A 26,814-nucleotide genomic window follows, 5' to 3' on the forward strand; every position below is an offset into this window, starting at 1 on the left:
CAGCGCTTAGTCCCGCCCGCTAGATTCTGATTGGATGAACTACGGCGGCTCTTTTCCCAGTCTGACCATCAAATAAATGGCTTCGGTGGGTTTGATTGGAATCTAATCTAACCGTTAGATTGTTGTTGTTGTTGTTGTTGTTTTAAAATAATTTAAACGAGATTATTTTGACATTTGTAAAAGAAGAACAAACAAATGACATTGAGCATTCCAGGTGAGTGTATGAAGCCCCTCCCCGCCCTTGGCTGTTAATTGGCAGGTATTGCTCTCACCTGGTGTCCACTTTAAAACACACCTGGGCAGGTGGAGGCTCGTGTCTCAGTGTTGCGTGCGTCAGGGCCGATGGCTGCGTGTGTGTTTCTCTGCGTCGTCCTGCTGCACTTGTCGGGAGTCTTGCCGGGTGAGAACTGCGCCCCACACCTTCACCTTCACCTCCACCTCCACCCTAACCCTAACCCTCTGCTGACTGGGCAGCTGCAGCCCTGGAGTGCGGATGGGGCTCGCAACCCTGCCGGGACGGCTCGGACTGCGTCCCCACACAGCACGTGTGCGACGGAGAGCGCGACTGCGTGGACGGCTCGGACGAGGAGAACTGTCCGACGTGCAGTGAAGGTACTACCTGTCGCTAACGAGGGCAGGTGTTTAGCGCGCGCGCACACACACACACACACACCAATTTCTCCACCTGTAAAAATGAGCAGCGTGACGTTGTGGCTGTGGGAGCCGATCGGTGCATCACTTCCTGTTTCAAAAAGAAAGGTCACTGTCGGAGGTCTTCTAATGTGCACGCAGACCAGTTCCAGTGTGTCCAGGGGAGGAGGTGCATCCAGCGGGCCCGGGTGTGCGACGGAGAACCTCACTGCCAGGACGGCTCGGACGAGGCCGACTGTCCCTCGCTCACCTGCTTCCACCGCTGCAGCATCGGGAGCCGCTGCCTGCCCGCCAGCATGCTGTGCGACGGCGAGGCCGACTGTCCGGACGGCTCGGACGAGGAAGGCTGCGGTCGGTTGAAGCACGTTCAAAGAGACTTTGGTGAATCAGAACCGTGAGTTCAGAGAACATGGACTGACTCTTCTTAATCACAGGGGGCCGAGACCTGGGGGAGGGGCCTGCCGTGCCTTCAGCCCCGCCTGCCGTGCCTTCAGCCCCGCCTGCCGTGCCTTCAGCCCCGCCTCCTGCTCCTCTAGCCCCGCCCCCAGAGCCTGTCAGGTGTCCTCTGCACCTCATGCGGTGCAGGAACGGTGTGGAGTGTGTCCCCCAGGACCACGTGTGCGACGGCCAGGCCGACTGCAGCGACGGCTCCGACGAGGACGAGTGCGCCTTGTGGTGCGGCCCAGGTGAGCTGCAGGTTGATGGGTCGCCGCAGGGCGAGCAGCCTCCCCCGGCTGACCCAGCGTGTCCCCCCCCCCCCCCCCTCCCACAGACCAGTTCCAGTGCGCCCACGGCAGGAAGTGCATCCCCCAGGCGGAGGTGTGCGACAGCGAGCCGCAGTGCCAGGACCGCTCGGACGAGGCCGACTGTTACGAGAAAGCGGACGGCTGCTCGCACCACTGTGACAAAGGCAGCCGCTGCATCCCGGAGAGCTTCCTGTGTGACGGCGAGAGGGACTGCCTGGACGGCAGCGACGAGGCCCAGTGTGGTACGACCAACAGGAAAGGTTTGAGTATTGTAACGTCAACATCGCCTTTTGGGCCATTTGGGATTTGTGCTGCATTACCTCGAGTGGCCACTGGGCAATCAGTCGTCTGCTGGTCTGTAGTTCTTACAACGCATTGATGCGTCAAGGTGGCAGCTGCATCCCTGCGGTGGTGCTGTAACTGTGTCCCCCGCCCCCCCCCTCCCCCAGAGGACAAGCGCTGCGGTGCGACCGACTTCCAGTGCTCCAGTGGAGAGTGTGTGAAGGCCTCCATGCACTGCGACGGCCACCCGGACTGCAGCGACCAGTCGGATGAGGAGGGCTGCAGCGACCCGGTAGCCTGCCCCACCAAGCTGCGCTGCGAGCGCAGCAAAGAGTGCCTGCTGCCAGAGTGGCGCTGTGACGGCCAGCTGGACTGCATGGACGGCAGCGACGAGAAGGTGCTGCCGGCCCTGCAGCGGAGACCCTGGAGAGCAGCAGAGCCGCTGTAACGCCTTGCTGCCTCTGCTTCTTTTCCCAGAACTGCTCGGTGGCCCGGCTGGACTGTGCAGACTTCCAGTGGTCCTGCAAGTCCAGGACGCAGTGCCTGTCCGCCAGATGGAGGTGCGACGGCGTTATCGACTGCGAGGACGTCAGCGACGAGGTCAACTGTGAGTGTCCACCATGGAGGACCTGAGGTCATGTGATCGCAGCGTTCCCAACAGTATTTGGTGCTTACTGTTAATGGGAGGAAGAGGAGGAGGACTGCAGGGTCAGCCGGAAGCCTCTGATTGGCTGTAATAAAGTTGACTTCCCTTAAGACGGATGTCCCTCTCCTCTCTCTCGCCCAGGTGGACGTCAGCCCTGCACCCCCCACCTGGTGAGGTGCGGCAGCCAGGAGTGTGTGGACGTGTCCCTGATGTGCAACGGCGTGCGGAACTGCGTGGACGGCTCGGACGAGGGTGCCAACTGCACGGCCGGGTGTTCCGAAGCCGAACGCGCCCGCTGCTCCCAGACCTGCTACAACACGCCGCAGGGGCCGGTGAGAGCCAAACGGCAACTGGGGGCGGGCCACTGGGCGGTCACGTGACTCTTGACTCCTCCCTTCCTGGATGTGTGCACAGCGCTGTGCCTGCGCCGCTGGGTTCCGCCTGCAGGAGGACGGCACCAACTGCGAGGACGTCGATGAATGTGCGAGTGCGACCGCGTGCGGCCAGTTCTGTGTCAACAGCGAGGGGTCGTACCACTGCGCCTGCCAGCAGGGGTACACCGTGGACCTAGCAGGCCGCCACTGCAAGGTCTCCGGTAAGGCCCACTGGAGACGCTGTAGCTGTACTCGCAGGCCTGATCCTGACGCTACCCTAAACCTCTAGGTGACCCCTACCTGCTGACCTCGGTCCAGACCGACCTGCTCCTGCTGGAGCTGCGCAGCAAGGCCCAGGAGGAGCTGCTGTCCTCGGCCCAGAAGGCCATCTTGTCTGTGGACTACGACTGGAAGGAGCAGAAGGTCTACTGGGTCACTGTGGACGCCGACAGCATCGAGTGGTCCTCGCTGGATCGGAAGACCACAGGAACGCTGATCAGAGGTGGGTGGAGTCTGTCTGACGGTGGCCTGAGGTCGAGGAGGCGGGACTTACAGTTTCCTCCCGCTCCTGTTGATTGGCAGGTGTCCGGGCCGACTCTGTGGCCGTGGACTGGCTGGGCCGGAACCTGTATTGGATCGACGGCGAGCGCAGCCAGATCGTTGCCATCAGTCTCTCCACTGGTTCCAACTACAGCATCATCCTGGACGAAGACCTGGACCAGCCGCGCTCTCTGGCGCTGATGCCCCAGAAAGGGTGGACGACCACGATCCAACTGCAAATCTTCACCACCTTCAACGCTTTGTCCCTCAGCCCAACACTGTCTCTGCTCCCCTGTCACCCCAGACTGCTCTTCTGGACAGAGATTGGCAACGTGGTGAAGATCGAGCGTGCGGGGATGGATGGCTCGGACCGCCAGGTGGTGGTCAACTCCAGTCTGGGCTGGCCTGGAGCCGTGACGGTGGACACGGTGGCCAACAGAATCTACTGGACAGACGAGCGGCTGAAGGCCATCGGCTCTGCGACGCTGGACGGCAATGAGCTTGAGGTGAGAGTCGGGTCCTATGGCCGACCCTGGGCCCTGAGGCCACCGGCGGCCTGACCTGGTCCTGTGCTCTCAGATCCTGCAGATCAAAGAGACGGCCAACCCCTTCTCACTGGCTGTATTCAACGAAAACTTGTTCTGGTCGGACGCCAAGAGACGGGTGGTGCTCTCTGCTCACAAGGCCTCTGGGAAGAACCCCCAGGTTCTTCTGAAGCGGCTGAGGCAGCCATTCGCTGTGAAGGTGAGTGGGCGGATCAGGATGCATGCTCTGCCGGCCAGGCTCGGTCCTGCTCACCGTGTTGCCACATGCTCTGCAGATCATTCACCCGGTGCTCCAGACGGGTCCTGAGGAACTCTGCCAGCAGAAGGCCTGCTCCCACATGTGTGTGTTGGCTCCGGGCCCAGTGGCCGTGTGCAGGTGTCCCGCTGGTCTGCTGCTGGCTGACGACGGACTGAGCTGCTCCACCCAGAGAGACTCTGCCTTCCTGCTGATGCTGTCGTCCTCCACTGTCACACAGGTTTCTCCCCCTTTCAGCAGCTCCTGGTGTGGAACACCCTTCAGGAACAGGAAGTAGCTCCAGTTCTTGAACTTGTGTGTGTGTGTTCCAGATCTCCCTGCAGTCCCGACACTCGGCGGCCGAACTGAAGGGTTGGCCCGGACACCTGGTCCTGCAGGTTCCAGGCATTGATGACGCGGCCCTCGTCGATTACAGCGTGCGAAACCACACCCTCTTCTTGACGGATGACAGCGGGTCTTCCCTCAGTTCCTTCAGGCTGAAGGACTCGGTCCTGGTCCCTCGAGGTCGGATCTTCAGGCTGCAGGATGACGCCATCAGCGCCATCGCCCTGGACTGGGTGACTTACAACGTCTACTGGAGCAGCAAGAAGCAGCCTGGTCTGCAGGTCACCTCCATCACAGCGGTGCACACTGCTGTCCTGTTGAAGGTCGGGCTGAAGAAGCTGGAGTCCCTGGCCCTCCACCCCCCAACTGGAAGCCTGTGCTTCTCCAACCTGGACCACCCGGGAAGCGGCACGGTGGAGTGCTCCAGCATGGACGGCAGCGAGAGGAGGGTGGTGTGGAAGGATGTGGTCCACGCCACGTCACTGGTCTTCTCTGGCGACGGAGGGACGGTTTACTGGGCAGACACTGGTCAGCAGCCTTCTGGGGGGGGGGGGGGGGGGTCTGGCCAGAACTGTGACCACGGTGAGGGCTTAATGGGGATCTGATGTTGTTGCAGGTCTGGGCAGCATCGGCTCCGTCCAGGTGGATGGGTCTGGGTTCATGGAGGTGAAGGTGGAAGGTGTATCTGCTGTGGCTCTGAGTGATGACACACTGCTGTGGATGACTGTCGGAGGTGAGGCCTGACGAGTGATGACCCAGCCGGGCTGGTTCTGACACTGTAGACGTGACGCTTGCACAACTGTGGTCCTCCAGAGAGACGGCAGCTGTGGTTCCGAGATGAGCAACAGCAGAGCAGGCTGTGGTTCCAGGTGGAGGGCCAGGTGGTGGCGCTGAAGGCCTTCAGCAGGTCCACTCAGTCTGGTACGTGCTCGGCATGGTTCTGGTTCTGCTGGCTGAAGTGGTCCTGATGTTCTCCGGCCCATCTTCAGGGTGGAGTCGGTGTGCAGAAGACAACGGCGGCTGTGAGCAGCTCTGCCTCGCCACGCCGCAGGGGCGGAGCTGCAGGTGCGCCCACGACCACGTGCCGCTCAACGCCACCCACTGCCAGCCGGAGCAGCGCTGCCCCGAGGGCAGCCGGTCCTGTCTGGACCAGCTCTCCTGCCAACCCGCCAACAAGTTCTGCGACGGACACGTGGACTGCCCCGACCACTCGGACGAGAACTGTGAGTCCACACGCAGGTGTGAGAAGTTCTGAATGTCTAAACTGAAGGCCGTCTTCCTCACCCGTCCTCAGGCGCGAGGGTGAAGACGCCATCAGGAGCGCCGGCCCCGCCTCCTGCCACCACTGCCGCCCCTTCGCCCGCCACCCAGGTCTCCGGTCTCAACACCACCCTGGAGATCAGCAGCGAGCTGGACGCGCTGGACTCGGCCGAGTGCAGCAAGCGGCGCTGCGGCGGACACGGCCGCTGCGCGGAGGGCGGCTGTGCGTGTTCCCCTTTCTACACGGGAGACTGGTGTGAGAAACGCCTCCTGAAACTGCAGGGCCCCGTCATGTACGGGGCGGTGGCCGTGTGTGCAGGCGTGCTGCTGCTCATCGTGGTGGTGGTGGTGGTGGTGGTGCTGAAGAAGAGGAGCACCAACAGGTTGGTAGTGCTAAAACCATCCAGGAAGATGTGGGAAGGAGAGCGGCTGCGTCAGTCTGTTCCCTCTCCACAGCGCCCTCTGGAGGACCGGGGGGACAGAGGTGGTCTCTGCTGGTTTTGACGAGATGCTGGTTTTGCTTCCGCAGGGGGTCGAGTTCAGCCGCTGCTACGACCGAGTCCAGTATGATGATGCAGGACCAAGCTGAAACCAAAGAAGGCAAATGTCCATCTTCTGTGGTTGGAGGTGAGGTGGAGGTACTCGCCCTCAACACCACCACCTCCTGAAGGGCCTTCAGAGTTCAATCTGTGTGTGCGGGGACCTCAGGACCACCGCTTTTAAATAAAGATTTCTCAACTCCATCCTGTGGCTTCATTAACAATGTTCTGGTTGAGGGAACATCTAGTGGTCTTTGCACAATCACAGCGTTGGCCATGTGCTCAAAGCAGAGCTGGGGGTCCTGGTCTAGGCTGGGGTCCTGACTCATGCAGTGTGGACCAGACTGATGCAGAACTTCAGGCTTTGAGCTGATCACCAGCAGGAAGTACTAGCTATGTAGTGAAGAAGAATGGGAGGAAGAGGTTGAGCCCTTCTGGCTGGAAGGTTGCAGGTGTCCTCCTTCTCTACACCTGCAGGTGTCTTCTTCTTCCTCTCTACACCTGCAGGTGTCTTCTTCTTCCTCTACACACCTGCAGCCGTCCCCTGAACCAGTGCTGTTTGGAACTTTAAGAAAAACCAGTGAAACAATTGATGTCAGCCACACATTCTCAAGCAACTTGGCCTGCATCCTGAACTTTGAGGCTCTCCGTGTCTGACTGTACTTCCATTTATGTTCGCCAGCATAACCCAAGTAACATTTAACCGGCTGAGATTCACCTACAGCACAAAGCTCACAGCCAGAAGATGTCACCAGGAATCTGAGTGACGAGCACCCATTTCCATGATGGGCTTCAGAACCGCAGAAGCGGGTCTTCCTGAGGACCAGACCGCAGGTGGTTCCGAGCCTGCGGCCGTCCTCGGTCCTGCCCACCACTGTCCATCAAGATCTGAGCCTCGGATCCACAGTTCTGCTGAGTGAATGAGACCACGAGAGCTTCTGAGCACCTGAGGGTTCCATCATTTTATTATGTTCTTCAACAACAAACCTGCAATTAAAGACGTGAACATGATACACAAGCTGTCGAGTTCCAGTCGCTCCTGTCTGTGCTGATGGCAGAACTTCAGGTGGATCAATGCATCACGTGCTGTGTCACATGACACCGGCCAGTCACTAGAGTCACTCCATGGTGACTAAGCTGCTGCTTCCTCCTCCTCCTCCTCTATCTGCTGCTCCTCTGCCGTCGTCTCCCCCTCCTCCTCCTCCTGCTGCTGTGGCACCTGGCCTTGCGCCTCCCGCTGCTCCTCCTGCACGACTCCTCCGTCCTGCGCTGTGTTGTAGGAGCCGCAGCAGCTGCACTTCATGCCCAGGACATGGAAGGGCGCCGTGCAGTGGTTCTGACAGTCGTTGCACAAAATCTGAGGAGGAGGAGGGGGGGGAGGGGGAAGCCCTGAAGATTCATCGGACACACCCCTCCTGTGTTTGTGTGCGTGTTAGTGGTCGCACCTTGACGGTGGCGCCCTGGTACTCTGGCGGCATGGGCGACTCTGCGATCTCCTTGTCCATCAGTTCCCACTGCTCTTGCATGTTCCACACTGAGTGCATGCACAGGGGGCAGCGGTACGCCCTGACAACAGGAGGCACCGCCCTTAGTACACACACACACACACACACACACACACACACACACACACACACACACACACACACACACACACACACACACACACACACACACACACACACAGTCTCAATTCAGGGTCTGCATCCTTGAAGGCTGCATTTGAAAGGAAGTTGCGTGCTGCTGCAAAGCATCCTGGGAAGTCGGCTGAAATTAGCGCCATCTACTGGCAAAGGCACTTCATAAAAATTTAAGTATTGAAATTTCACATCAAATATTCAGTTTTTAACGCAGGGTTTTCACTTCTTTGATCATCCAACGCCATCGTTAGCTGGCGAACCAACGGTTAGCTTGATGCTATGAAAACGTCACTTCCGGGGTTGGCCCGCAGGAGGGAACGGCAGTGACGCAACCAGGAAACACGCTGAAGGCTAGACCGTCCCGTGTGGTTATCGGGGAGGCGGGTTTGGGTCGGTCCTTCTGGGCCGGGTCCTCGGAGGACGCTTCCTTCAGACTGAGGACGCTTGTTTCTAAGGGTGCAGACCTTGGATTGAGACACAGCCCCACACACAAACACAGGAGAACCTACCCGGTTCGGACCATGGCGTCAAAACAGGTCCTGAAGAGAATAACAACACACAAGTTAATAAGGAAAGCAGCAGCCCACAGCGCCCTCTGCAGGAGCCCTGTGGACCATCTGCAGCTCCTTCCTGATCACAACCTCCGACTCTGAGGGTTCCTACTTGTGCAGCAGGTGTCCACAGGGAAGAACGTGAGCTCCGATTCTGGATGTGTGGATGTCCTGAAGACACAGCGACAAACCGACACGGGCTGTTACACACAAAGTACAGACACGCAACAATGCAAAACGTGTGGGTCCTGTGATGCGGTGCCTTTACCTCCATACACACAGGACAGTTCTGCCGCGACACGTTCTCAACACACTACAACACAAACACTGAGTCAGAGGGTGTGTGTGTGTGTGTGTGTGTGTGTGTGTGTGTGCTTCAGGTGAGTGCTGACCTTGTGGTTTCCCCTCAGGTCCTGGGCCAAACACAAGTTACACTTGTCACAATGGAAGTATTTCTCCCTTGGTCCGATCCTGCTGGCACAGCACAGTGACAGCGATGAGGACATCAGGCAGGTGTTAGGCAGGTGTTAGAGGGGTGTCTCGGGTGTTAGAGGGGTGTCTCAGGTTTGAGACAGGTGTTAGAGGGGTGTCTCAGGTGTTAGACAGGTGTCTCGGGTGTTAAGAGGGGTGTCTCAGGTGTCAGACAGGTGTCTCGGGTGTTAAGAGGGGTGTCTCGGGTGTTAGACGGTGTCTCGGGTGTTAAGAGGGGTGTCTCAGGTGTCTCAGGTTTGAGACGGGTGTTAGACAGGTGTCTCGGGTGTTAGACAGGTGTTAGACGGATGTTAGACGGTGTTAGACGGGTATTAGAGGGGTGTCTCAGGTTTTAGACAGGTATCTCAGGTGCTAGACAGGTGTCTCGGGTGTTAAGAGGGGTGTCTCAGGTGTTAGACAGGTGTCTCGGGTGTTAGACAGGTGTCTCGGGTGTTAGACGGGTGTCTCGGGTGTTAAGAGGGGTGTCTCGGGTGTTAAGAGGGGTGTCTCAGGTGTTAGACAGGTGTTAGACAGGTGTCTCAGGTGTTACGCAACGTGCTCACCTACAGATACCACAGGGCTGACAGTGGTACTGCTTCTTGTCCCGGTCAAACAGGTGACACACGTCGCAGTAGTACTCCCCAAACTGCAGGTGGCACTGCTCGCAGGTCTGCTGCACCTGAAACATCAGCAGACAGTGATGTAGTTTGCCACAGTGGTGTTGTGGTGCTGCCGTTGGTGTTGTGTTGCGCTGCCAGACCTGCTGCACAGTGAGACACTGGCTGCACTGCACCTCCTGCACCTTGAAGCGGTCCAGCTGGTGGAGCTCCTCGGCATCGTGGCACAGCCGACACACGTACAGTTTGCCACAGCAGGGGGCCTGCAAACACACGTACACACATCCAGTGGTGAACAGTCTCTTCTTTTCTGACTCTGGTACATTGAAACCAAAGCCACAAAAGCACAACAACAACAACAGAAGTCATGATGTCAGTGAGTTTAGAGTTAGTCTCTTCTTTTAGTCTCAGCTGGTAGCCCAGCCCACTGTGTGTGCTGTATATCCAGTGCATGACGGGAAGAACACACGGCGGGTTTCACTCTTACAGCTAAAGCTAAAGCTAAAGTGACTGTAAGACTGTTTTGTTGCCAGCGATCCCCGGCAGGGGGCAGGCGAAAGAATCGTTAATAAATTGACGTTTCAAAACCTGTGGTTCGTGAACAACAACAGCTCGCCCCAAGTCCTCGTCCCGGTCACTTCCCGAGAACCCAACCCGCTGAAAGCCCTTCAAAGTCGGCAGTGACAACAACCACAACCAGAGACTCGGCTCTGCGTTCAGCGGCTAGCTTAGCACTGAACGCTGATGTCGAATGCCGACTTGGCGGATGTTAGCGGTTTGCTAAAAGAGTCACGTGGTAGAAACCTGCCTTAGTCAGGAGTTGACAGCAGGATACAACAAAAACACAGATGGGAGGACTCACTTTGAGTAAACAGCTACGTTCATAGTGCTGACAGCCGGCAGGAGACGCCATTTCTTCTTCTTCTGCTGATGCTTCTTCCTCTTCCTCTTCCTCCTCTTCTTCTTCAGGTCTGGCCAACACCAGACACGACAGTAGTGCTGCCACCTGTCGGTCAAATAATACTGTCTCTGGTTATCCAAGATAAAAGTATTTTTATGAAAATATATCATCAATTATTGTAGTAGATGTACGACTTGGAAATAAAGTTATATAGAAGAGATGTCAACGAGTCACTGTATCTATAAGCTACTATATATTAGCTTGATCCCCTACTCACCGTCAAGCGCCGCTGGTGTAGTGGTATCATGCAAGATTCCCATTCTTGCGACCCGGGTTCGATTCCCGGGCGGCGCACTGTTTTTTTTTTTTCGTTTTCTTCCTGGCAATAACTTACTTGAATCTTAAAAGACCCTTGTGAAAATAAAGTTGACGTCGTGAGTTTTGTGCTAGTGTGTGTGCGCGCGCGTATGTTTTGCGTTGAGCGCGCAAGACGACGCAGACGCCGCTGACGCGCCGCTCCGCCATCTTCAACTTCCTATTGTTTGCAACGGACGGACGGAGCCGCCGTCAGTGTGTGAGAGCAACACACACACACACGCGCGCGCAAGTACACACACACTCTCGATCTCTCTCGCTCACACACACACACGTCCAGCTGCAGTCCTCACACATACACACTGAACGGAGCTCGAGCCACTCTGTTTGTATGTCATTGCGTTGAAGAGTTGTGAGGACGCGCGCGACCACCACTGACGATGGACGACGATCAGCCCAGAACACTGTGAGTAGCCGCGGCTCCGTCTATGTGCTGCCAGCGCATCACACAACCTTTCCACGTTGTGTCTTCAAGTTTAACACAATTGTCCGCGTGAATCGTCGAGCCGGGGAGCATCGCGTCTGGTTTACTTCACACTGCCGCCACACCGTCGCCGACATTTCACACGCAGCGGCTGCACGAGGTGCGTTTATTCGGGCGGTTTTTGTGAAAAGCAGTTTGATCTCGGCGCGGGATGTAGACGGCACCGTGCGTCTCCTGAACATCAAACAGTGGCGGCTAACCGAAGGTGCGAGTGAAAGCTCATCTGTCCCAGTTCAGAAGCTAGGCTCGGTTCGGTTCTAGCTGGGTTTAGTAACCCGTCCAGTGACCGTCGCTCCTCGTCGATCTTTGGCTTTAAACCTGATTTTTCCTTCTTCAACCTCGGACCGTTACTCCGCGAGCATTCAGCTCGCGGCCCTTCGCTCGGCTAACGCTATCTGTGGCTAAGCTGCGGAGCCACGTCAAAGCCCTGGGAGGGCGGGCAAGACGTCTGGCCCGGAGAAGCGGTTCGGCTCGGCCACCCGGTTCTTCACCAGCGGCCCGGTGTCCCGGCACCGTCTCGCCTCCGCGTCGGACGGCTTTTTAAATCAGTGTCACGGGGCTCCCGCGGGCTGCTAGTTAGCCGGGTAGGCTAGCCTTTGTTTCCACGCTACTTCCTGTTTGACAAAGCCTGCCGTCCTGTGCCCCCGTGTTCGCAGGTATGTGGGGAACCTGTCCCGGGACGTGACCGAGCCCCTCATCCTGCAGCTGTTCGCACAGATCGGACCCTGCAAGAGCTGCAAGATGATCGTCGACGTAAGTGTTTGTTTGTATCGAACCCTGGTAGTCTTGGTTCGGGTGTGTCTCTGGGGTCTCGGTTCTGTTTATAGGTATGTGAACAGAATACGTACACTAGCAGTCAACAGTGTGGACTCAGCCTATGGATCCACTGTCTTCTCTTGACTGTTGACACTGCAGCTGCTCACTGGAGGCATCAACTCGCAGGGAATCATAGAGGAAACAATAAAAGTGACAAATAACTCGTTTTATATTTCAATTCTTCAAAACATCCTCCTCTCATAAAATGCATATTTGGAGTTGTTGAAGGTTTCATGTCTGCAGTGTTTGCAGTGTCTGCAGTGGAGGAAGTTGGAAAGATAAAAAAAAAAAATAAAAATGCATGAGGCGTCCAAACCTTTGACTGCTTGTGTATTTGTGTATATTTGTGTATATTATGCAGTATATACAAAATTGTTTTGTATATTTATATATACATCTATATATGTGTATATGTGTATACATACCGTAGGTTATTGATACCTTGCTTCCTGAAAGTGCCTGATTCAACCCTGAAGCCAATGCCATCTCAGTTCCTTCCCCAAATGCAATGCTGTGGAATTTGAAAAAAGTCTCAAGTGTGTTTGTGTCCACTGACAGACGGCAGGAAATGATCCGTATTGCTTCGTGGAGTTCTACGACCACCGGCACGCCGCCGCTTCGCTGGCCGCCATGAATGGGAGGAAAATAATGGGTAAGGTAAGATATCGTGTCTCCAGGGTGAGTGGGCTTCAGGTGGGCTTCAGAGAGAGAGACTCCACTGGCTGCTGCTGGTCTACTGGTGGCTGCTGCTGGTCTACTGGTGGAAGCTGCTGGTCTACTGGTGGCTGCTGCTGGTCTACTGGTGGCTGCTGCTGGTCTACTGGTGGCTGCTGCTGGTCTACTGGTGGAAGCTGCTGGTCTACTGGTGGCTGCTGCTGGTCTACTGGTGGCTGCTGGTGGTCTACTGGTGGCTGCTGGTGGTCTACTGGTGGCTGTCTACTGGTCTACTGGTGGAAGCTGCTGGTCTACTGGTGGAAGCTGCTGGTCTACTGGTGGCTGCTGCTGGACCTGCCAGTTTGAGGAGGCCGCAGGCTGCTCAGTTTCAGCTCAAGTTGGTGTTTCCAGACCAGCAGCAGATCACTGCTCCACCAGCAGCAGCACCAGCAGATCACTGCTCCACCAGCTCCACCAGCAGCAGATCACTGCTCCACCAGCAGAAAATCACTGCTCCACCAGCAGCACCACCAGCAGCAGCACTGCTCCTCTGAACCGTCTGATACAAACACAGCGTGGGATTCACTCCAGAGACTCTGTGCCATGTAAACACCCTCCCCCCTCTCTCCCCCCCCCCAGGAGGTCAAAGTCAACTGGGCTACAACACCAACCAGCCAGAAAAAAGACACAAGCAGTGAGTGAAGCCAGCCACCGGGGGGCAGCAGCGGGGGATCTGAGCCAGCTCGTTTCTTGACACTGTGTGTGTGTGTGTGTGTGTGTGTGTGTGCGTGTGTGCGTGCGTGCGTGCGTGCGTGTGTGCGTGTGTGTCCTCAGGCCACTTCCATGTGTTTGTGGGAGACCTGAGCCCAGAGATCACCACAGAAGACGTGAAGGCCGCCTTCGGCCCCTTCGGCAGGATATCGTAAGCAACACAGAAGCCGCCGGCTGCCGGCAGCTGTGACTCAGGCAGTTGACCCACCTCTGTTGTCCGTCCACAGAGACGCCCGCGTGGTCAAGGACATGGCGACGGGGAAATCTAAAGGCTACGGCTTCGTGTCCTTCTTCAACAAATGGGTGAGCGGCCTCCTCCTCTTCCTCAGCATCACAGTGGGAACCTCGGCGCGCCAACGTCTGCTGTTGTGGTGTGTGTTGCAGGATGCAGAGAACGCCATCCAGCAGATGGGAGGCCAGTGGTTGGGAGGCCGACAGATCAGAACCAACTGGGCCACCAGGAAGCCCCCCGCGCCCAAGACCACCTATGAAAGCCAGGGTGCGAGTCCGCCGTTGAATTGTGCGTCTCGGTTAAATTGTGTATTGTCCAGTGTTTTGGTTGTGCGCCTGCTGCTGCTGCTGCTGCTGCTCTCTAACAGGAAGTGACTCTGTTGTGCAGCCAACTCCAAACACCTGAGCTTCGACGAGGTGGTGAACCAGTCCAGTCCCAGCAACTGCACCGTCTACTGCGGAGGGGTGAGCTCCGGCCTCACAGGTACTCACTGCTGCCCCCACCAGCTGACACCAGGCAGCTGCACTGCACGCACGCACACACACACACACACACACACACACACACACACACACACACACACACACACACCTTCAGTTCCTCTCGTTGCCACTAGGTGTCACAGTGAACTTTGCTGCGCAGCCACTTTCACCTCCAACGACTCTGCTGTGCCCCCAGGTGGACAGCTGTAACACTGTGTGTGTGTGTGTGTGTGTGTGTGTGTGTGTGTGTGTGTGTGTGTGTGTGTGTGTGTGTGTGTGTGTGTGTGTGTGTGTGTGTGTGTGTTCTCCAGAACAACTGATGAGACAGGCCTTCTCTCAGTTTGGACCAATCATGGAGATCCGTGTGTTCCCCGACAAAGGCTACTCGTTCATCAGGTGAGCCCCAGCTTCCTGCTCCCGCCAGCCAATCACGTCCCTCCTTCACTGTGAAACCAGCCGTGGGCGGAGTCACGTGAGCTTCTCCGTCTCCCGGTGTCACAGGTTCAACTCCCACGAGTCAGCGGCTCACGCCATCGTGTCGGTCAACGGCTCTTCGATAGAAGGTCACGTGGTGAAGTGCTACTGGGGCAAGGAGACCCCCGACATGATGACCACCATGCAGCAGATGCCCCTCCCCCAGGTGTGTGTGTGTGTGTGTGTGTGTGTGTGTGTGTGTGTGTGTGTGTGTGTGTGTGTGTGTGTGTGTGTGTGTGTGTGTGTGTGTGTGTGTGTGTGTGTGTGCGCGCGCGCGCGCACGCGCGCATCACACTGCAGTGAGTTAAGCCGCTCTTCCTGTTGCGTCCCTTCAGCAGAACAAAGTGAGCTTCCCTGCAGCGCAGCCCTACGGCCAGTGGGGGCAGTGGTACGGCAACGGCCACCAGATTGGCCAGTACGTCCCCAACGGGTGGCAGGTCCCCACCTACGGCGTGTACGGCCCCGCCTGGAACCAGCAGGGCTTCAAGTAAGTAGCCGGGCCCGGCGCCTCCTCCTGCCCGACAGCCTTGAAGACCGCCGGCCTGCAGAGACACCTGCCACCACACGGGGGAGCCCTGACACCACTCCTGACAAACTCCCTCCAGCGGACAGCAGCCCATCATCCCTGAAGGAGACACACACACACACACACACACACACACACACACACACACACACACACACACACACACGTGTCAGTGTGTCACTGCAGCTTTGCTCCCAGCTCGGGTTCAAAGCTTCTTTGTGTGAAATCTGACAGATTAAAGATTATTGATCCGATTGATTTGATCATCCGACCCCCCCCCCCCCCCCCACACACACACACACACACACACACCCCAAGGACACTGCCCCCCCCCCTCCCCCTCGTCAGCTGACCTGTGTTAACTTGCTGTTTGTCTCCATCCAGTCATGTGTGGTTTTGTTTCTTCTGTTGTTCAATCTGATCAGACTTTATTTCTTTTCATTTGTGTCACGTGTTCACTGGACATGAATAAAGCAGCGGCCGTAGAGTTGACGCGGTGCAATGTTGTGTGACTTCCTGCATGCCGACATCACCCTGCTGAAAGGAGCAGGGTGTGAAGGGGGGCCCGGGGGGGGGGGGGTCATTTTGAGTGCACTGTCGCCTCTAAGGTGGGAACCAGTCAGCTGTTAGCCATTAGCTCGTTAGCTTTGTTAGCCTGTAGCATCGCTCACTGGGCGGGGTCAGTGGAGCCAACCAATGGGGTGGTTGTTTGTGAAGGGGAACTCTGCGTTCCCCAAGGCTCCTCCCACTGGGAGGAGGAGCTCCGATGATACAACGCCACCTGCTGGACGCTGGCCAGCGCCAGTCTTTAATGACTCTGCTGCTTCCTGTTGGTCTGCTGTTTAATCACTGTGACCCTTAACCTCTGCCCCCCCCCCCCCAGCCCCACCCCTTCTTCTGTCTGTGTTTTACCTTAACCTCTGACTTCCTGTTCCCGCTCTTCCTTCTCTAACCTGCCACCTGTTTTCTCCCTTTGCCCCGCCCCCTCTGTCTCTTGCAGCCTACCGGCCTCTGCTGGTTGGACAGGTGTGAGCGCGCTCAGTAATGGTGGGGTGATGGAGCCCGCACAGGGACTGAATGGCAGCATGCTGGCCAGCCAGCCCGGTCTGGGCACCGCGGGATACCCCACCCACTGATGGGGCGGGGCTAGGTGGTCAGCTGACCGTGGCTGTGGCAGGAACTTGTAACTTGTGTGGACCGCTGGCAGGTGTACAGGGGGGTTATTATTTGGGAGGGGGGGCTTGGGTGCCCACACAGGTGCGCACTCACTCACACACACACACGCACACGCACACGCACACACACACACCTGTGCGGGCTCCTGTGTTTTTAATTTAACTGTACATGAGAATAAAAGTGTGAAGGTTTTACAAACTGCTTCCACCCCCATCAACCCCCCCCCCCCCCCCCCCCTACCCCCACTGCTGAGAAGACGCAGTTTTTTTTAAGTCATTCCTGGAGTCTGGATGGGAGGAGACGTCTGATTGGCTGAATGCAGGGGGGCGGTGCCACCGGGACCCCTCCCCTCCTGGGTCTGTAAATAAAGCTGGTGGCTTGAAGCTTCTTCTGTCGGTGCTTCTTTTTAAAACCTCAAAAACTGGACGGCGTGTTTTTCTAATTCGGCGCCGCCGCCGCCCACCCGCCTCAACGTTGCCGTGGGAACAGGGCCGGGGTCTCCGTGGTAACCGTGGCCTTACAGAGCTGCTTCTTTACAGGGAGGCGGCACCCACAGACATATTTTGTACAGACGCCGTTGGCTCTCTGCTCCTGTCATCGCTCGTCTGCTTTGTCCAATTAAAACTCTGATGCACACAAAGGCCTCATTGATTGATTGATTGATTTCCTTTTTATTGTGGTGGCTCAAAAAGACGTCAACAGGAGGAGCTCTGCCCCACTTCAAGGCGTCGAGACACTGTTGCCATAGCAACCGAGTCAAAACCTCGGACTGCTGCTTCCTGGTGGCTGTTGGAGGTGCGACAGGTGAGCTGCTGCTGCTGCTGCTGCTGCTGCTGCTGCTGCTCCGCTCAGTCAGAGTCGCTGATTTCGCTGCTGTCGTCATGGAGGCCGGCAGCGTAACCCCGGCTGCACAGTTTGGACCGGACGGCCCGCTTCCTGTTGGCGGTGGAGACGCAGTCAGAGGCGCCGCTATGGGGATGCTAGCGCAATGCTAGTACAATGCTAGTACAATACTATTACAATGCTAGTACAATGCTATGGAGGCAGCGCCATTTGCAATCTGTGTGTGTATGTCAGTGTGCACAGAGAGCTCTAAGTGCTCACACACACAGATCAGTAAGTGTCTGTCATCAGCTGCAACTCGGGCGGCGCTCCTGATTGGCTGCTGTGTTGTGGCAGATGCACAGCTGGACGCAGTGATTGGCAGATGTGTCACTCTGGGTGTGAAGTGGCAGCAGCTGGACCCTCGCTTCGCTGCAGCAGACCCACAACCATGAGTGCAGGAAGAGGGGATCAAGGTGTGTGTGTGTGTCTACTGACTGGTGCACACGTTTACAGGCGTTGGCACACTTTGAGATCTGCGTGTGCTTTCTCAGATCTGTGCACGGATTTGCAGATTTGTTTTCACTTGCAAATCCAACTACAGAAACTAAGAAATTCCATTATGAAGCGCGCACACAAATGTGTTCACACAAACACAGATAACGCAACTTAACAAAGAGCGGCTGTGTGAGCTGACCTGCGGTAGAAGAAGTTGGGGGGCGTTCTGGAGGTCCAGCAGGCCTCAGGCTCCTCCCCCTGAGGAGGGCATGAGCTCAGTAGTCAGGTGAATCTGGCCACGCCCATCAGAGCTGTGACTGGCTAACTTAAAGAGGGATTAAATTACCCAGGGCGCAACACTGCTGTGCTTCTGTTCTGCCGCCGAGGCTCCGCCCACCGAGGCGCTGAGCTGCTGTAGCACCGCCTCCTCGTTCTCACCTGACGTCCCGCTGCGCACCTCCTCGCTGCTGCCTGCTGGTGGCACAGGTCACATGACAGCAGGTCACATGACAGCAGGTCAGCACGGTGGTAGCCAGCGTCACGTGACAGCGGTTCTGACCTTTGGTTGGGTCCTCGGTTGGCTCCTCCCCCTCCTCCGCACTGCTCCTAACACACTGCGGATACACGCCCACCTCCATCATCATCATCTTCATCATCATCATCATCCCCATCATCATCATCATCATCACCATCATCATCATCACCATCATCATCATCCCCATCATCCCCATCATCATCATCATCATCATCACCACCATCATCATCATCACCATCATCATCATCATCATCTTCACCATCATCATCATCACCATCATCATCATCCCCATCATCATCATCATCATCATCTTCACCATCATCATCATCACCATCATCATCATCACCATCATCATCTTCACCATCATCATCATCATCATCATCATCTTCACCATCATCATCATCATCATCTTCATCATCACCATCATCACCATCTTCATCATCATCTTCACCATCGTCATCATCACCTCTTCTGGTGCACACACACACACACACACACACACACTCCTCCTCACCTGCTGACCATCGAAGGTGAATCTCCGGAGGCGGGCCCTCAGCTGTAGCTCCGCCCCCTGTGACCTCAGCAGGAGCAGCTCCACCCTATCAGATTGCTCGGTCAGCTGCCTGACCTGCTCCCTGTACTGGTCCTTCTCCTGCAGGAGCACGCGCACCTCCTCCTGCTGCTCCGCCCGCCAAGACAGAGCCTGAGGGACCAATGGGAGGCGGAGTTAACGGTGTAGCCGCTGGAGGCTCCTCCCCCAGCAGCGGTCACCTCCTCCTGCTCCTCACCTTGTCTCTCTCCCTCATCACCTCCTCCAGTTGTCTCAGGGTCTGCTTGTTCCGCTGGCGGTAAACCCTGACGTCTCCCTTCAGCTGGGTGCAGCGCAGCTCCTGCTCCTCCTGCTCCTCCATGGCCTGGACACACACACACACACACACACACACACACACACACACACACACACACACACACACACACACACTCCTCAATGTTGGGTCAGGTATTACAGCCCTCCTGCTCCTTCTGCTCCTCCATGGCCTGGACACACACACACTCCTCAATGTTGAGTCAGGTATTACAGCCCTCCTGCTCCTCCTGCAGGAGGTGTTGCTCCGCTCTGCACCTCCTCCTCACCCTGGCTCTCTGCTCCTCTGCCCTGTGGAGGTCTCTCCTCAGTCTGAACACGGTGGCGAGGAGGTTCATGGGAGGAGCGGCAGCCGGAGCGGGACTCTCCTCCCTCTGCTCCTCCCTCTGCTCCTCCCTGGGCTCCTCCCTCTGCTCCTCTTGTTTCTCCTCCCTCACCTCCTCCTGCTCGCTGGGACAGCGCTGGACGTCTGTGGGCGGAGCCAGACTGCGGCTCTGCACACACACGCATGTGTCGGCGTTAGTGTGTGACTTCCTGTTTGTGCTGCTGTGACTTCCTGCTGCCGCTGGTGTGTGACCTGCACCTCCTGCAGCGGCCGCTGTGTTCTGCGTCTCAGCAGCCAGGTGTGACTCTTGGCCCGCAGCAGTGTGTGTTTCAGCCGTTCCACCTGCACACACACACACACACACACACACACACACACACACACACACACAGGTCAGCTGACCTGCAGCGCTGTCCCAGGCCAGAGTGTCGTGCTGTCAGCTGACCTCGATCTGCAGGTCCCTGTTGGCCAGCAGGGCGGCGCTCTTCTCCTGGCCCAGGCAGGTGAGGTCGCTCATCAGACTGTAGTTGTGGTCTCGCAGCTGCTTCACCTCCTCGCTCAGACGCTCGCGCTCCTCCCGCAGCTTCTGCACGCGCTCGCTCAGCTTCCTCAGCTCGCGCTCCCTCAGCTGCTGCTGCTGAGACCACGCCTCCTGCGAGACAACGGCGCTCCGGGTGAGCGGCTCGGGGGCGTGGCCTCGGGGGACTTCCTGTCGGTGACGCTCACCTGATCTTTGGCGGCGGAACAGGCCTGCTGGCGACGCCTCCTCTCCTCCTGCAGCGCCCTCTGCAGGCGGCTCAGCTCGGACATCAGGAACTGGGTCAGACCCGACTCGCCTGCTGTGTCTGAGCAGGCAGAGGGGGGGGAGACAGGTGAGCAGAGGGACAGACAGGTGGTCAGACAGCAGGCAGACAGACAGGTGGTCAGACAGACAGCGGTCAGACAGACAGGCAGTCAGACAGACAGCAGGCAGACAGACAGCAGTCAGACAGACAGGTGGTCAGACAGACAGCGGTCAGACAGACAGGCAGTCAGACAGACAGCAGGTAGAAAGACAGGTGGTCAGACAGCAGGCAGACAGACAGGTGGTCAGACAGACAGACAGGCTGACAGACAGGCGGTCAGACAGACAGGTGGTCAGACAGCAGGCAGACAGACAGGCGGTCAGACAGCGGTCAGACAGACAGACAGACAGTCAGACAGACAGCAGTCAGACAGACAGGCAGTCAGACAGACAGCAGGCAGACAGACAGACAGCAGTCAGTCAGACAGGCAGTCAGACAGACAGGCAGTCAGACAGGCAGACAGACAGCAGTCAGACAGACAGACAGACAGACAGCAGTCAGTCAGACAGGCAGTCAGACAGACAGGCAGTCAGACAGGCAGACAGACAGCAGTCAGACAGACAGACAGACAGACAGACAGCAGTCAGTCAGACAGGCAGTCAGACAGACAGACAGACAGACAGACAGCAGTCAGTCAGACAGGCAGTCAGACAGACAGGCAGTCAGACAGACAGCAGGCAGTCAGACAGGCAGACAGACAGCAGGCAGTCAGACAGGCAGTCAGACAGACAGCAGGCAGTCAGACAGGCAGACAGACAGCAGGCAGACAGACAGACAGCAGTCAGTCAGACAGCAGACAGACAGCAGGCAGACAGACAGACAGACAGGCAGTCAGACAGGCAGTCAGACAGACAGACAGTAGACAGACAGACCGATGAGGATGCTGAAGGTCTTGTTGGGCTCCTTCCCGGTGATGCGGCTGTACAGCTGAGGGTAGTCCAGCTCCAGACTCTCCAGGAAGGCTGTGTGACCTTTGACCCCAGTCCTCTGCAGGATGTCCAGCAGGGCTCCTGAGAGGGAGACACTCCTGGTTCCTTCTGAGTGATGTCATCACAGCCCCCCCCCCCCAACCTGCTCTGAGGCTCCTTACCGACTTTGCGCCTCCTGACGACGAGGGTGGGGTCGTTGAAGAGCTGCTCCTCATCCTCAGCAGTGATCACCTGACAACCAGGAACAACCAATCAGCACTCGTCGGGTGGGGGGTGGGAGGGGAGGGGGGGAGTGGGGGGCTATCAGGAGCACCTGGCACTGGCGCAGGTACGGTGTGATCCTGGACGGCTCGATGTTCTTGATGAGCAGCATCCTGAAGTCTTCCAGCTGCAGCCAGCAGAGGTCGTCCTCACTCACCCCCTCCATCACAGCAGGGCACAACACACAGTGGTACACAACACACAGTGGTACACAACACCACAACACAAAGTGGTACACAACACACAGTGGTGCACAACAACACAGCAGGTACACAACACACAGCGCTTCACAACACACAGCAGGTACACAACACACAGTGGTACACAACACACAGCAGGGCACAACACACAGTGGTACACAACACACAGTGGTACACAACACACAGCAGGGCACAACACACAGTGGTACACAACACACAGTGGTACACAACACACAGCAGGGCACAACACACAGTGGTACACAACACACAGCAGGTACACAACACACAGCGCTTCACAACACACAGCAGGTACACAACACACAGTGGTACACAACACACAGCGCTTCACAACACACAGCAGGTACACAACACACAGTGATACACAACACACAGTGGTACACAACACACAGCAGGTACACAACACACAGCGGTACACAACACACAGTGATACACAACACACAGCAGTGCACAACACACAGTGATACACAACACACAGTGGTACACAACACACAGTGATACACAACAACACAGCAGGTACACAACACACAGTGATACACAACACACAGTGATACACAACAGACCCAGGACTCCGACTGTTTGCCGTTTCTGTGTTTTGAGGAACATGTTGCTTCTCTCACTTCCTGTTTCTGGCTCCGCCCTCTTTCACACAGCACACCAACACATTGAGATGTTTGACTTCATGTTCAGGATCAGAAACAATCAGCAGTTGTGTTGTTGCATCTTGTTTTGTAGATGAATATCCTGCTCTTTGACCTCCAACCTTTGCCTATTGATCCATTGGCTTCAGTCCAGTGGCTGTCTGGCTCACACGACCCCACCAGCAGGGGGCCCCACATGAAAACAAGGAACTGCGCGGTGGAGTCAACCATCTGTCTCAGCCAGAAAGAGGAAGAAAGTGAAGGATTGGAGAAGTCGGGAGAGGAAGTGATGTCACAGCAGCAGTGCTGCCGTTCCTGGAAGTGCAACACAACAGGAAGTTAAATTGATAAACAAGGGGGTCTGCTAGCCCCGCCCCTCGAGCCACACCAAAGAAGAAGAAGGTCAAAACACGCACACAAACTTTTTCTTCTTAGACAAACTCTTTATTTCAAAATAAAAGTCTTATTTGTTCATTCTTTTCACTGAAACGTAAAACCAGTGGAACCAGTAAACCAGATGGAACCAGTGGAACCAGTGGAACCAGTAAACCAGTGGAACCAGTGGAACCACAGACTGAAGTCAACAACAAGAGGGTTCTGGCCCTGTCCCATCTAGTCCCGCCTCCTGCCGGCCAACTCCTGAGAGCTGATTGGCTGGCTCAGGCTCTGCCGTCCTCTGTCTTCCTCTCTCTCTGATTCTCTCCAGCACCGCCTCCTCCTCGTCTTTCTCCTCCTCGTCTCTCTCCTCGTCTCCCTCCTCCTCCCCTGCATCCTGCCGCTGCTCCTGATTGGCCGGCTGCTCGTCAGTCTTCCTCGGGGGGGGCTTCAGCGTGGCCAGGAGGGCGGGGACAGTGAAGCAGGACAGGAAGCGAGCTTTCAGCAGCTGGTAGGCGGGGTTACTGGAAAAACGTTTGGCCACTAGCTGGCGCACCTCAGCCACCAGCTCCTGATCCTGCTCCTCCTCCTCCAGCTCCTCCTCCTTCTCCTCCTCCTCCTCCCCCCGCTTCTCTTGTTCCTCTGCTGGAGCTGCAGTAATAATAATGAGAATGATAATAGTGAGACATTTTATTTTCCAAGGGCATTCATCATTTTAATCCAAAAAACTGCTGTCAGACGGTGAGCTGAGCGCCCCCTGCAGGCGGGCGTGCGATGGTGCCAACTACCTTGCGTCGGGTCGGCGGTGGAGTCTGGCCGCTCTGCGTGCTGATTGGCTGTGGCGGCTGTGTGTCGGGGGGGCAGCAGCTGCAGCGACAACCTGCTCAGAGACTTCTGGGCGCAGAGCAGCGCACTGAGCGCGCTCAGACTGCTGGCGAAGGGGGGCAGGTAGGGGAGGGACACGCCCGCTCCGGGGAGCCGCACGCCCCCCTGTCCGCTCAGCCAATCACACACGGCCTCCCGGGACTCCAGAAAGATGAGGGCGGGGTCAAACTGCAGCGCCTCTCTCCTGAGGGGGGGGCGCGCCGAGGGGTCAGTTTTGACTGTGGCCTTATATGGCAGGAAGATCTGAGAGGGGGGCAGGGAGCTCCTGGGCGGCGTGGCCACACCTGATGGGAGGGGTCTGGACATAAAGGTAGGCGGGATGGCGGGAGGCAGGGTGAAGGCCACTGGTTGGTTGGCAGGGTGGGCGCCGCCCAGTAGGGGCGTGGCTAATTGGCCTCTGAACATGTTCTTTGGTTGCAGGCGTTGGCTCGGAGCGACAGTCAGCTGGACCGAACCCATCGGACTCATGACCAGCATGACCTGACCAGGACCGAGGAAGATGCCAGGACCCCGGCCTGGGTTCTGGATCACTGCGGACTGACAAGGACTGCTAGCAGAAGAAGAAGAAGGAGGAGGCGGCGGCGTCCTCTTCTCCTTGACTTCAGCCTGCAAAACAACACAAGCGTCAGGCCCAGTGAGGAGCGGAGTTAAAGGGGGCGGAGTTAAGGAGGAACACTGTGAGTTGGAGCTCACCTTGGCCTGAAGATCTTCCTGCAGATCTCTGACCCTCTGAGTCGGCTTTCGGACCCGCCTCCCATCCAGGACCACAGCTGAAGCTCCGCCCACAGTCCCCAGCGACCCTCCCTCCTGGCTGCTGCTCACATGGTGCCGTTGTTCGTCCTCCTCCTCTTCCTCCTCCTCCTCCGCCCTCTTTTGCCGTCTGGCCTCGGAAGGCTGGTTGTGGGCGGAGCCAGACGCAAGTCCATAAGTGTGGTCACCAGCCGCCCGGTCGGAGGCCGAGCTGTGCCGATTGGTCGACGCCGAAGGAGGCGGGGCCACAGCGGTGCCAACGGAGGAGGCAGCTACAGGGGGCGGAGCCAGCGTAGGGGGTGCAGCCCGCAGAGGAACAGAGGGCGCCGGCTGAACGCGTCTGCGCGGCGAAGGCGAAGCAGCGCTTTTCTTCTTGTCGGCCTGGAAGAGAAGAAAGACAGGAAGCAGCCGCGATGAAGGTGGGGCTGCTGAGCACCAGGACCTCCAATCCGTCAACATGACACTGAGAGGAATGGAGGTGCTGTCAGTCAGTGGCGGTGCTTCACTGCACGCATGGTTCCATCTTCTGCAAAAGAACCCAGAAGCTCTGGTCTGCATGGAGAACTCTGGGGTTCTGCTGGGACTCTGGTGGAGGTCTGGTGAGGACGGCTGCTGCACCGTCACCTGTCAGCCAATCAGCAGACTTCCATGTGGACGACCCTGCCTGCTGTTGACGTTCTGCTTGTGGATTTTAACACAAAAACAAGGTTTTGGCGGTCACGTGGCTGACCTACCACCGCCAGCAGGGGGAGGCAGAGGCGGAGTTACCTTGGCGGCAGCGACTTCCAGCAGGACTCTGGCCTTCGCCGTCAGCTTCCGAGGCCGCCGCCCACCCACGGCCTCGGCTCCTCCCACCGCCACCTTGGGCCCTCCGCCTGCAGCGGAGCGCCGCTGAGGAGAGGGAGGCGTGGGGGCGGGGCCAGTATGGGCGGAGCCTGAGGGGCGGGGAGTGTGGGCGGAGCGTGTTGTGTATCTCAGTGTGGGCGGGGCTTGGGGGTGAAGGATGGGGGAGGGGCTAGGCGGGACGACGCGGACGCAGTTCAGAGACGCAGCGTCGACGGACGCAGGCAGCACGCGAGGAGCAGGAGGAGGTGCAGGAGGAGAGGGGAGGGTCAGTGGAGGGTGTGGTGGAGCTATAGGGGGCGGGGCTGGAGAGGACAGGAGGCGGATGGAGGGAGTGGGCGGGGTTTGCCGAAGGGGTGGAGGGAGGAAGACGGCGGGCGGGAGCCGAGGAGGGATGTGAAGGAGGAGCTGGGGGCGGGGCTGGGGCAGCCTCAGGCCCACCCCCAGCTGCTCCAGCATCAGCCCGTGCTGTGACTCCGCCTCCAGGGCCCGCCGCTGGAGCATCCCACCAATCGTCTTGGGGTTCTTCAGCCGGACGGGGGCGGAGCCAGACGGGTGGGCCGGCGCCAGCTTGCTCCGCCTCCTGCTCCCTCTCTTCTCGATGGTCTCCCTGCAGCCGGCGGAGTCCACAGTCATGACCTGCAGGAGGAGCTGGAAGAGGGGGGTGGAGAGGAGGAGCTGCTCCGCCCGCTGGCCCAGCAGCTCGGCGGAGGAGACGCAGCTCTCACTGTGGAGGAGCAGGTTCCCCACCCAGGGCGTCACCTCCACCTGCAGCTGCAGCTGCAGCTGCCTGGCCTGGCTCCTCCCCAAGCTCCTCCCCAAGCTCCTCCCCAAGCCCCTCCTCAAGCCCCTCCCCAAGCCTCTCCTGCCGCCACGCAGCGCCCCCCGGGGGCCGGAGGTCAGACTGGGCAGCTCGTCCTGCAGGTGGAGCAGGTGCGCTCGCAGCTGCTCAGGTGACACCATCACCAGGCCGCCGCCCCCCCGCCTGCCCGGGTGCAGCGGGGTGGGCGGAGCCCCGACCAGCACGGAGCGGCCGTGGCGGCCCAGCACGGTGGAGCGAACCTTGGTGTGGACTGTGCTGCTGGAGGAGGGCAGCTCCACCTGCTGGAAGCTCAGGGTGGAGCAGCTCTGCTCCCTCCTCCACCTCCTCGGAGCCCAGTCCTGCATGGGCGGGAAGGAGTAGGTCTCCTCCTCCTGCTGCTGCTGCACCTCCTCCACCCCTTCCTGGGAAGAGGACACGTCCACGACCTCCTCCACCTCCTCCACCTCCTCCACCTCCTCCACCCCCTCTGTTCTTGTCCTCCTGTCTTTCTTCTTATCCTCTTCATCACTGTCCATGTACTCCACCACCATCTCCGCTTCTGTGTCCTCTTCCTCTTTGATCTCCTCCAGCTCCACCTTCTCCTTCTTCAGCCTCCGCTGCCTGACGTTGCTGCTCCTGCTGCTCCTGCTGCTCCTCCTGCTCCTGCTCTTCTTCTCCTCCTTTGCTGCTCTTGGAGGCGGCGCAGGTTTTTCCACTCTTTTTCTCTTCTGTTGACGGAACAAAGTCGGTCAGGTGGTCCGACACCTACTTCCTGTTTGTGACAATGTGTGCTGTGATGACATCACTTCCTGTGCGGGACAGGTGAGTTTACCTGAGCAGGTGGGTTTGGGCCTTTTGAGAGTTTCTTCCACAGTCGCAGACACTGA

The 26,814-nt window shown here is 57.8% G+C and overlaps 5 protein-coding genes, 1 long non-coding RNA gene and 1 other non-coding gene across 22 annotated transcripts in view; 4 read left to right on the forward strand and 3 right to left on the reverse strand.

Moving 5' to 3' along the window:
• Window positions 1-123: 123 nt before the first annotated feature.
• On the forward strand, window positions 124-6,367 carry lrp13 (low-density lipoprotein receptor related-protein 13). The gene is made up of 20 exons (XM_076023087.1): window positions 124-400; window positions 475-612; window positions 793-1,002; window positions 1,086-1,337; window positions 1,424-1,639; window positions 1,847-2,076; window positions 2,157-2,286; window positions 2,467-2,657; window positions 2,740-2,920; window positions 2,989-3,201; window positions 3,282-3,453; window positions 3,544-3,745; window positions 3,819-3,983; window positions 4,060-4,260; window positions 4,352-4,892; window positions 4,981-5,097; window positions 5,178-5,285; window positions 5,354-5,587; window positions 5,659-6,007; window positions 6,154-6,367. The coding sequence occupies exons 1-20, from the start codon at window positions 343-345 to the stop codon at window positions 6,290-6,292; spliced, it is 4,047 nt and encodes a 1,348-aa protein (XP_075879202.1). The 5' UTR covers window positions 124-342; the 3' UTR covers window positions 6,293-6,367.
• Window positions 6,368-7,110: 743 nt separating this feature from the next.
• rchy1 (ring finger and CHY zinc finger domain containing 1) lies at window positions 7,111-10,448 on the reverse strand. Its single transcript, XM_076023127.1, has 9 exons — window positions 10,305-10,448; window positions 9,586-9,705; window positions 9,389-9,504; window positions 8,747-8,825; window positions 8,623-8,667; window positions 8,467-8,525; window positions 8,313-8,342; window positions 7,609-7,729; window positions 7,111-7,520 (listed from the first exon to the last, which is right to left on the reverse strand). The coding sequence occupies exons 1-9, from the start codon at window positions 10,353-10,355 to the stop codon at window positions 7,296-7,298; spliced, it is 846 nt and encodes a 281-aa protein (XP_075879242.1). The 5' UTR covers window positions 10,356-10,448; the 3' UTR covers window positions 7,111-7,295.
• A 178-nt stretch (window positions 10,449-10,626) lies between these two features.
• On the forward strand, window positions 10,627-10,697 carry trnag-ccc (transfer RNA glycine (anticodon CCC)). The gene has a single exon. It is a non-coding gene; the product is annotated as a tRNA-Gly (tRNA).
• A 169-nt stretch (window positions 10,698-10,866) lies between these two features.
• LOC142886156 (cytotoxic granule associated RNA binding protein TIA1-like) lies at window positions 10,867-16,973 on the forward strand. Of its 3 annotated transcripts, XM_076023124.1 has the most exons (12): window positions 10,868-11,124; window positions 11,859-11,955; window positions 12,577-12,675; window positions 13,312-13,366; window positions 13,507-13,594; window positions 13,671-13,746; window positions 13,828-13,942; window positions 14,063-14,158; window positions 14,469-14,553; window positions 14,659-14,797; window positions 14,967-15,118; window positions 16,158-16,973. In XM_076023124.1, exons 1-12 carry the CDS (start codon window positions 11,099-11,101, stop codon window positions 16,291-16,293), a joined length of 1,164 nt encoding a protein of 387 aa, XP_075879239.1. In that variant the 5' UTR covers window positions 10,868-11,098; the 3' UTR covers window positions 16,294-16,973. The 3 variants fall into 3 exon arrangements, with proteins under 3 accessions (XP_075879238.1, XP_075879239.1, XP_075879237.1); XM_076023123.1 differs by lacking the exon at window positions 16,158-16,973 and having other exon boundaries at window positions 10,867-11,124; window positions 13,828-13,963; window positions 14,970-15,649; XM_076023122.1 differs by lacking the exon at window positions 16,158-16,973 and having other exon boundaries at window positions 13,828-13,963; window positions 14,967-15,649.
• Window positions 16,974-16,980: 7 nt separating this feature from the next.
• Window positions 16,981-22,252, reverse strand: card9 (caspase recruitment domain family, member 9). 12 transcript variants are annotated; one of them, XM_076023111.1, is made up of 14 exons: window positions 22,013-22,252; window positions 21,466-21,573; window positions 21,314-21,383; window positions 21,096-21,233; window positions 20,105-20,223; window positions 19,824-20,030; window positions 19,637-19,720; window positions 19,323-19,547; window positions 18,977-19,102; window positions 18,703-18,891; window positions 18,213-18,267; window positions 18,000-18,124; window positions 17,853-17,911; window positions 16,981-17,269 (listed from the first exon to the last, which is right to left on the reverse strand). In XM_076023111.1, exons 1-14 carry the CDS (start codon window positions 22,235-22,237, stop codon window positions 17,182-17,184), a joined length of 1,818 nt encoding a protein of 605 aa, XP_075879226.1. In that variant the 5' UTR covers window positions 22,238-22,252; the 3' UTR covers window positions 16,981-17,181. The 12 variants fall into 12 exon arrangements, 10 of the variants coding, with proteins under 10 accessions (XP_075879226.1, XP_075879225.1, XP_075879224.1 ...); XM_076023110.1 differs by having other exon boundaries at window positions 18,000-18,127; XM_076023109.1 differs by having other exon boundaries at window positions 18,213-18,285.
• Window positions 21,744-22,205, forward strand: LOC142886160 (uncharacterized). Its single transcript, XR_012926381.1, has 3 exons — window positions 21,744-21,869; window positions 21,975-22,111; window positions 22,148-22,205. It is a non-coding gene; the product is annotated as an uncharacterized LOC142886160 (long non-coding RNA).
• A 466-nt stretch (window positions 22,253-22,718) lies between the features above and the next one.
• snapc4 (small nuclear RNA activating complex, polypeptide 4) overlaps window positions 22,719-26,814 on the reverse strand; it is an 8,486-nt gene continuing 4,390 nt past the window's right edge. For all 3 annotated transcript variants that reach the window (XM_076023091.1, XM_076023090.1, XM_076023092.1), the window contains exons 17-21: window positions 26,760-26,814; window positions 25,051-26,655; window positions 24,226-24,663; window positions 23,436-24,138; window positions 22,719-23,298 (exon numbers count right to left, since the gene is read on the reverse strand). The exon at window positions 26,760-26,814 is cut by the window's right edge and continues 46 nt beyond it. In XM_076023091.1, the coding sequence (XP_075879206.1) occupies window positions 22,853-23,298; window positions 23,436-24,138; window positions 24,226-24,663; window positions 25,051-26,655; window positions 26,760-26,814 (3,247 nt within the window). In that variant the 3' untranslated portion in view covers window positions 22,719-22,852. The remainder of the gene's footprint in view (window positions 23,299-23,435; window positions 24,139-24,225; window positions 24,664-25,050; window positions 26,656-26,759) is intronic.

The sequence above is a fragment of the Nelusetta ayraudi genome, unplaced genomic scaffold, assembly GCF_046127955.1.
Source record: "Nelusetta ayraudi isolate G7.1 ecotype Tasmania unplaced genomic scaffold, CSIRO-AGI_Nayr_v1 ptg000014l, whole genome shotgun sequence".
Taxonomy (NCBI): Eukaryota; Metazoa; Chordata; class Actinopteri; order Tetraodontiformes; family Monacanthidae; genus Nelusetta; species Nelusetta ayraudi.

What these genes read in the sequence shown, in the direction of transcription:
- lrp13 (XM_076023087.1), top strand. Translation starts at nt 343, where the DNA reads ATGGCTGCGTGTGTGTTTCTCTGCGTCGTCCTGCTGCACTTGTCGGGA. An exon ending in CTTGTCGGGAGTCTTGCCGG is followed by an intron (nt 401 to 474) that starts GTGAGAACTGCG and finishes CTGACTGGGCAG; the next exon opens with CTGCAGCCCTGGAGTGCGGA. An exon ending in CGCCTTGTGGTGCGGCCCAG is followed by an intron (nt 1,338 to 1,423) that starts GTGAGCTGCAGG and finishes CCCCTCCCACAG; the next exon opens with ACCAGTTCCAGTGCGCCCAC.
- rchy1 (XM_076023127.1), bottom strand. Translation starts at nt 10,355, where the DNA reads ATGGCGTCTCCTGCCGGCTGTCAGCACTATGAACGTAGCTGTTTACTC. An exon ending in AACGTAGCTGTTTACTCAAA is followed by an intron (nt 9,706 to 10,304) that starts GTGAGTCCTCCC and finishes GTGTGTTTGCAG; the next exon opens with GCCCCCTGCTGTGGCAAACT. An exon ending in GACGCCATGGTCCGAACCGG is followed by an intron (nt 7,730 to 8,312) that starts GTAGGTTCTCCT and finishes TCCTGTTGTCAG; the next exon opens with GGCGTACCGCTGCCCCCTGT.
- LOC142886156 (XM_076023124.1), top strand. Translation starts at nt 11,099, where the DNA reads ATGGACGACGATCAGCCCAGAACACT. An exon ending in TGTCCTTCTTCAACAAATGG is followed by an intron (nt 13,747 to 13,827) that starts GTGAGCGGCCTC and finishes TGTGTGTTGCAG; the next exon opens with GATGCAGAGAACGCCATCCA. An exon ending in TGGAACCAGCAGGGCTTCAA is followed by an intron (nt 15,119 to 16,157) that starts GTAAGTAGCCGG and finishes TGTCTCTTGCAG; the next exon opens with CCTACCGGCCTCTGCTGGTT.
- card9 (XM_076023105.1), bottom strand. Translation starts at nt 22,237, where the DNA reads ATGTTCCTCAAAACACAGAAACGGCAAACAGTCGGAGTCCTGGGTCTG. An exon ending in CGTCAGGAGGCGCAAAGTCG is followed by an intron (nt 21,234 to 21,313) that starts GTAAGGAGCCTC and finishes TCTCCCTCTCAG; the next exon opens with GAGCCCTGCTGGACATCCTG. An exon ending in AACCGAGGACCCAACCAAAG is followed by an intron (nt 18,128 to 18,212) that starts GTCAGAACCGCT and finishes CTGTGCCACCAG; the next exon opens with CAGGCAGCAGCGAGGAGGTG.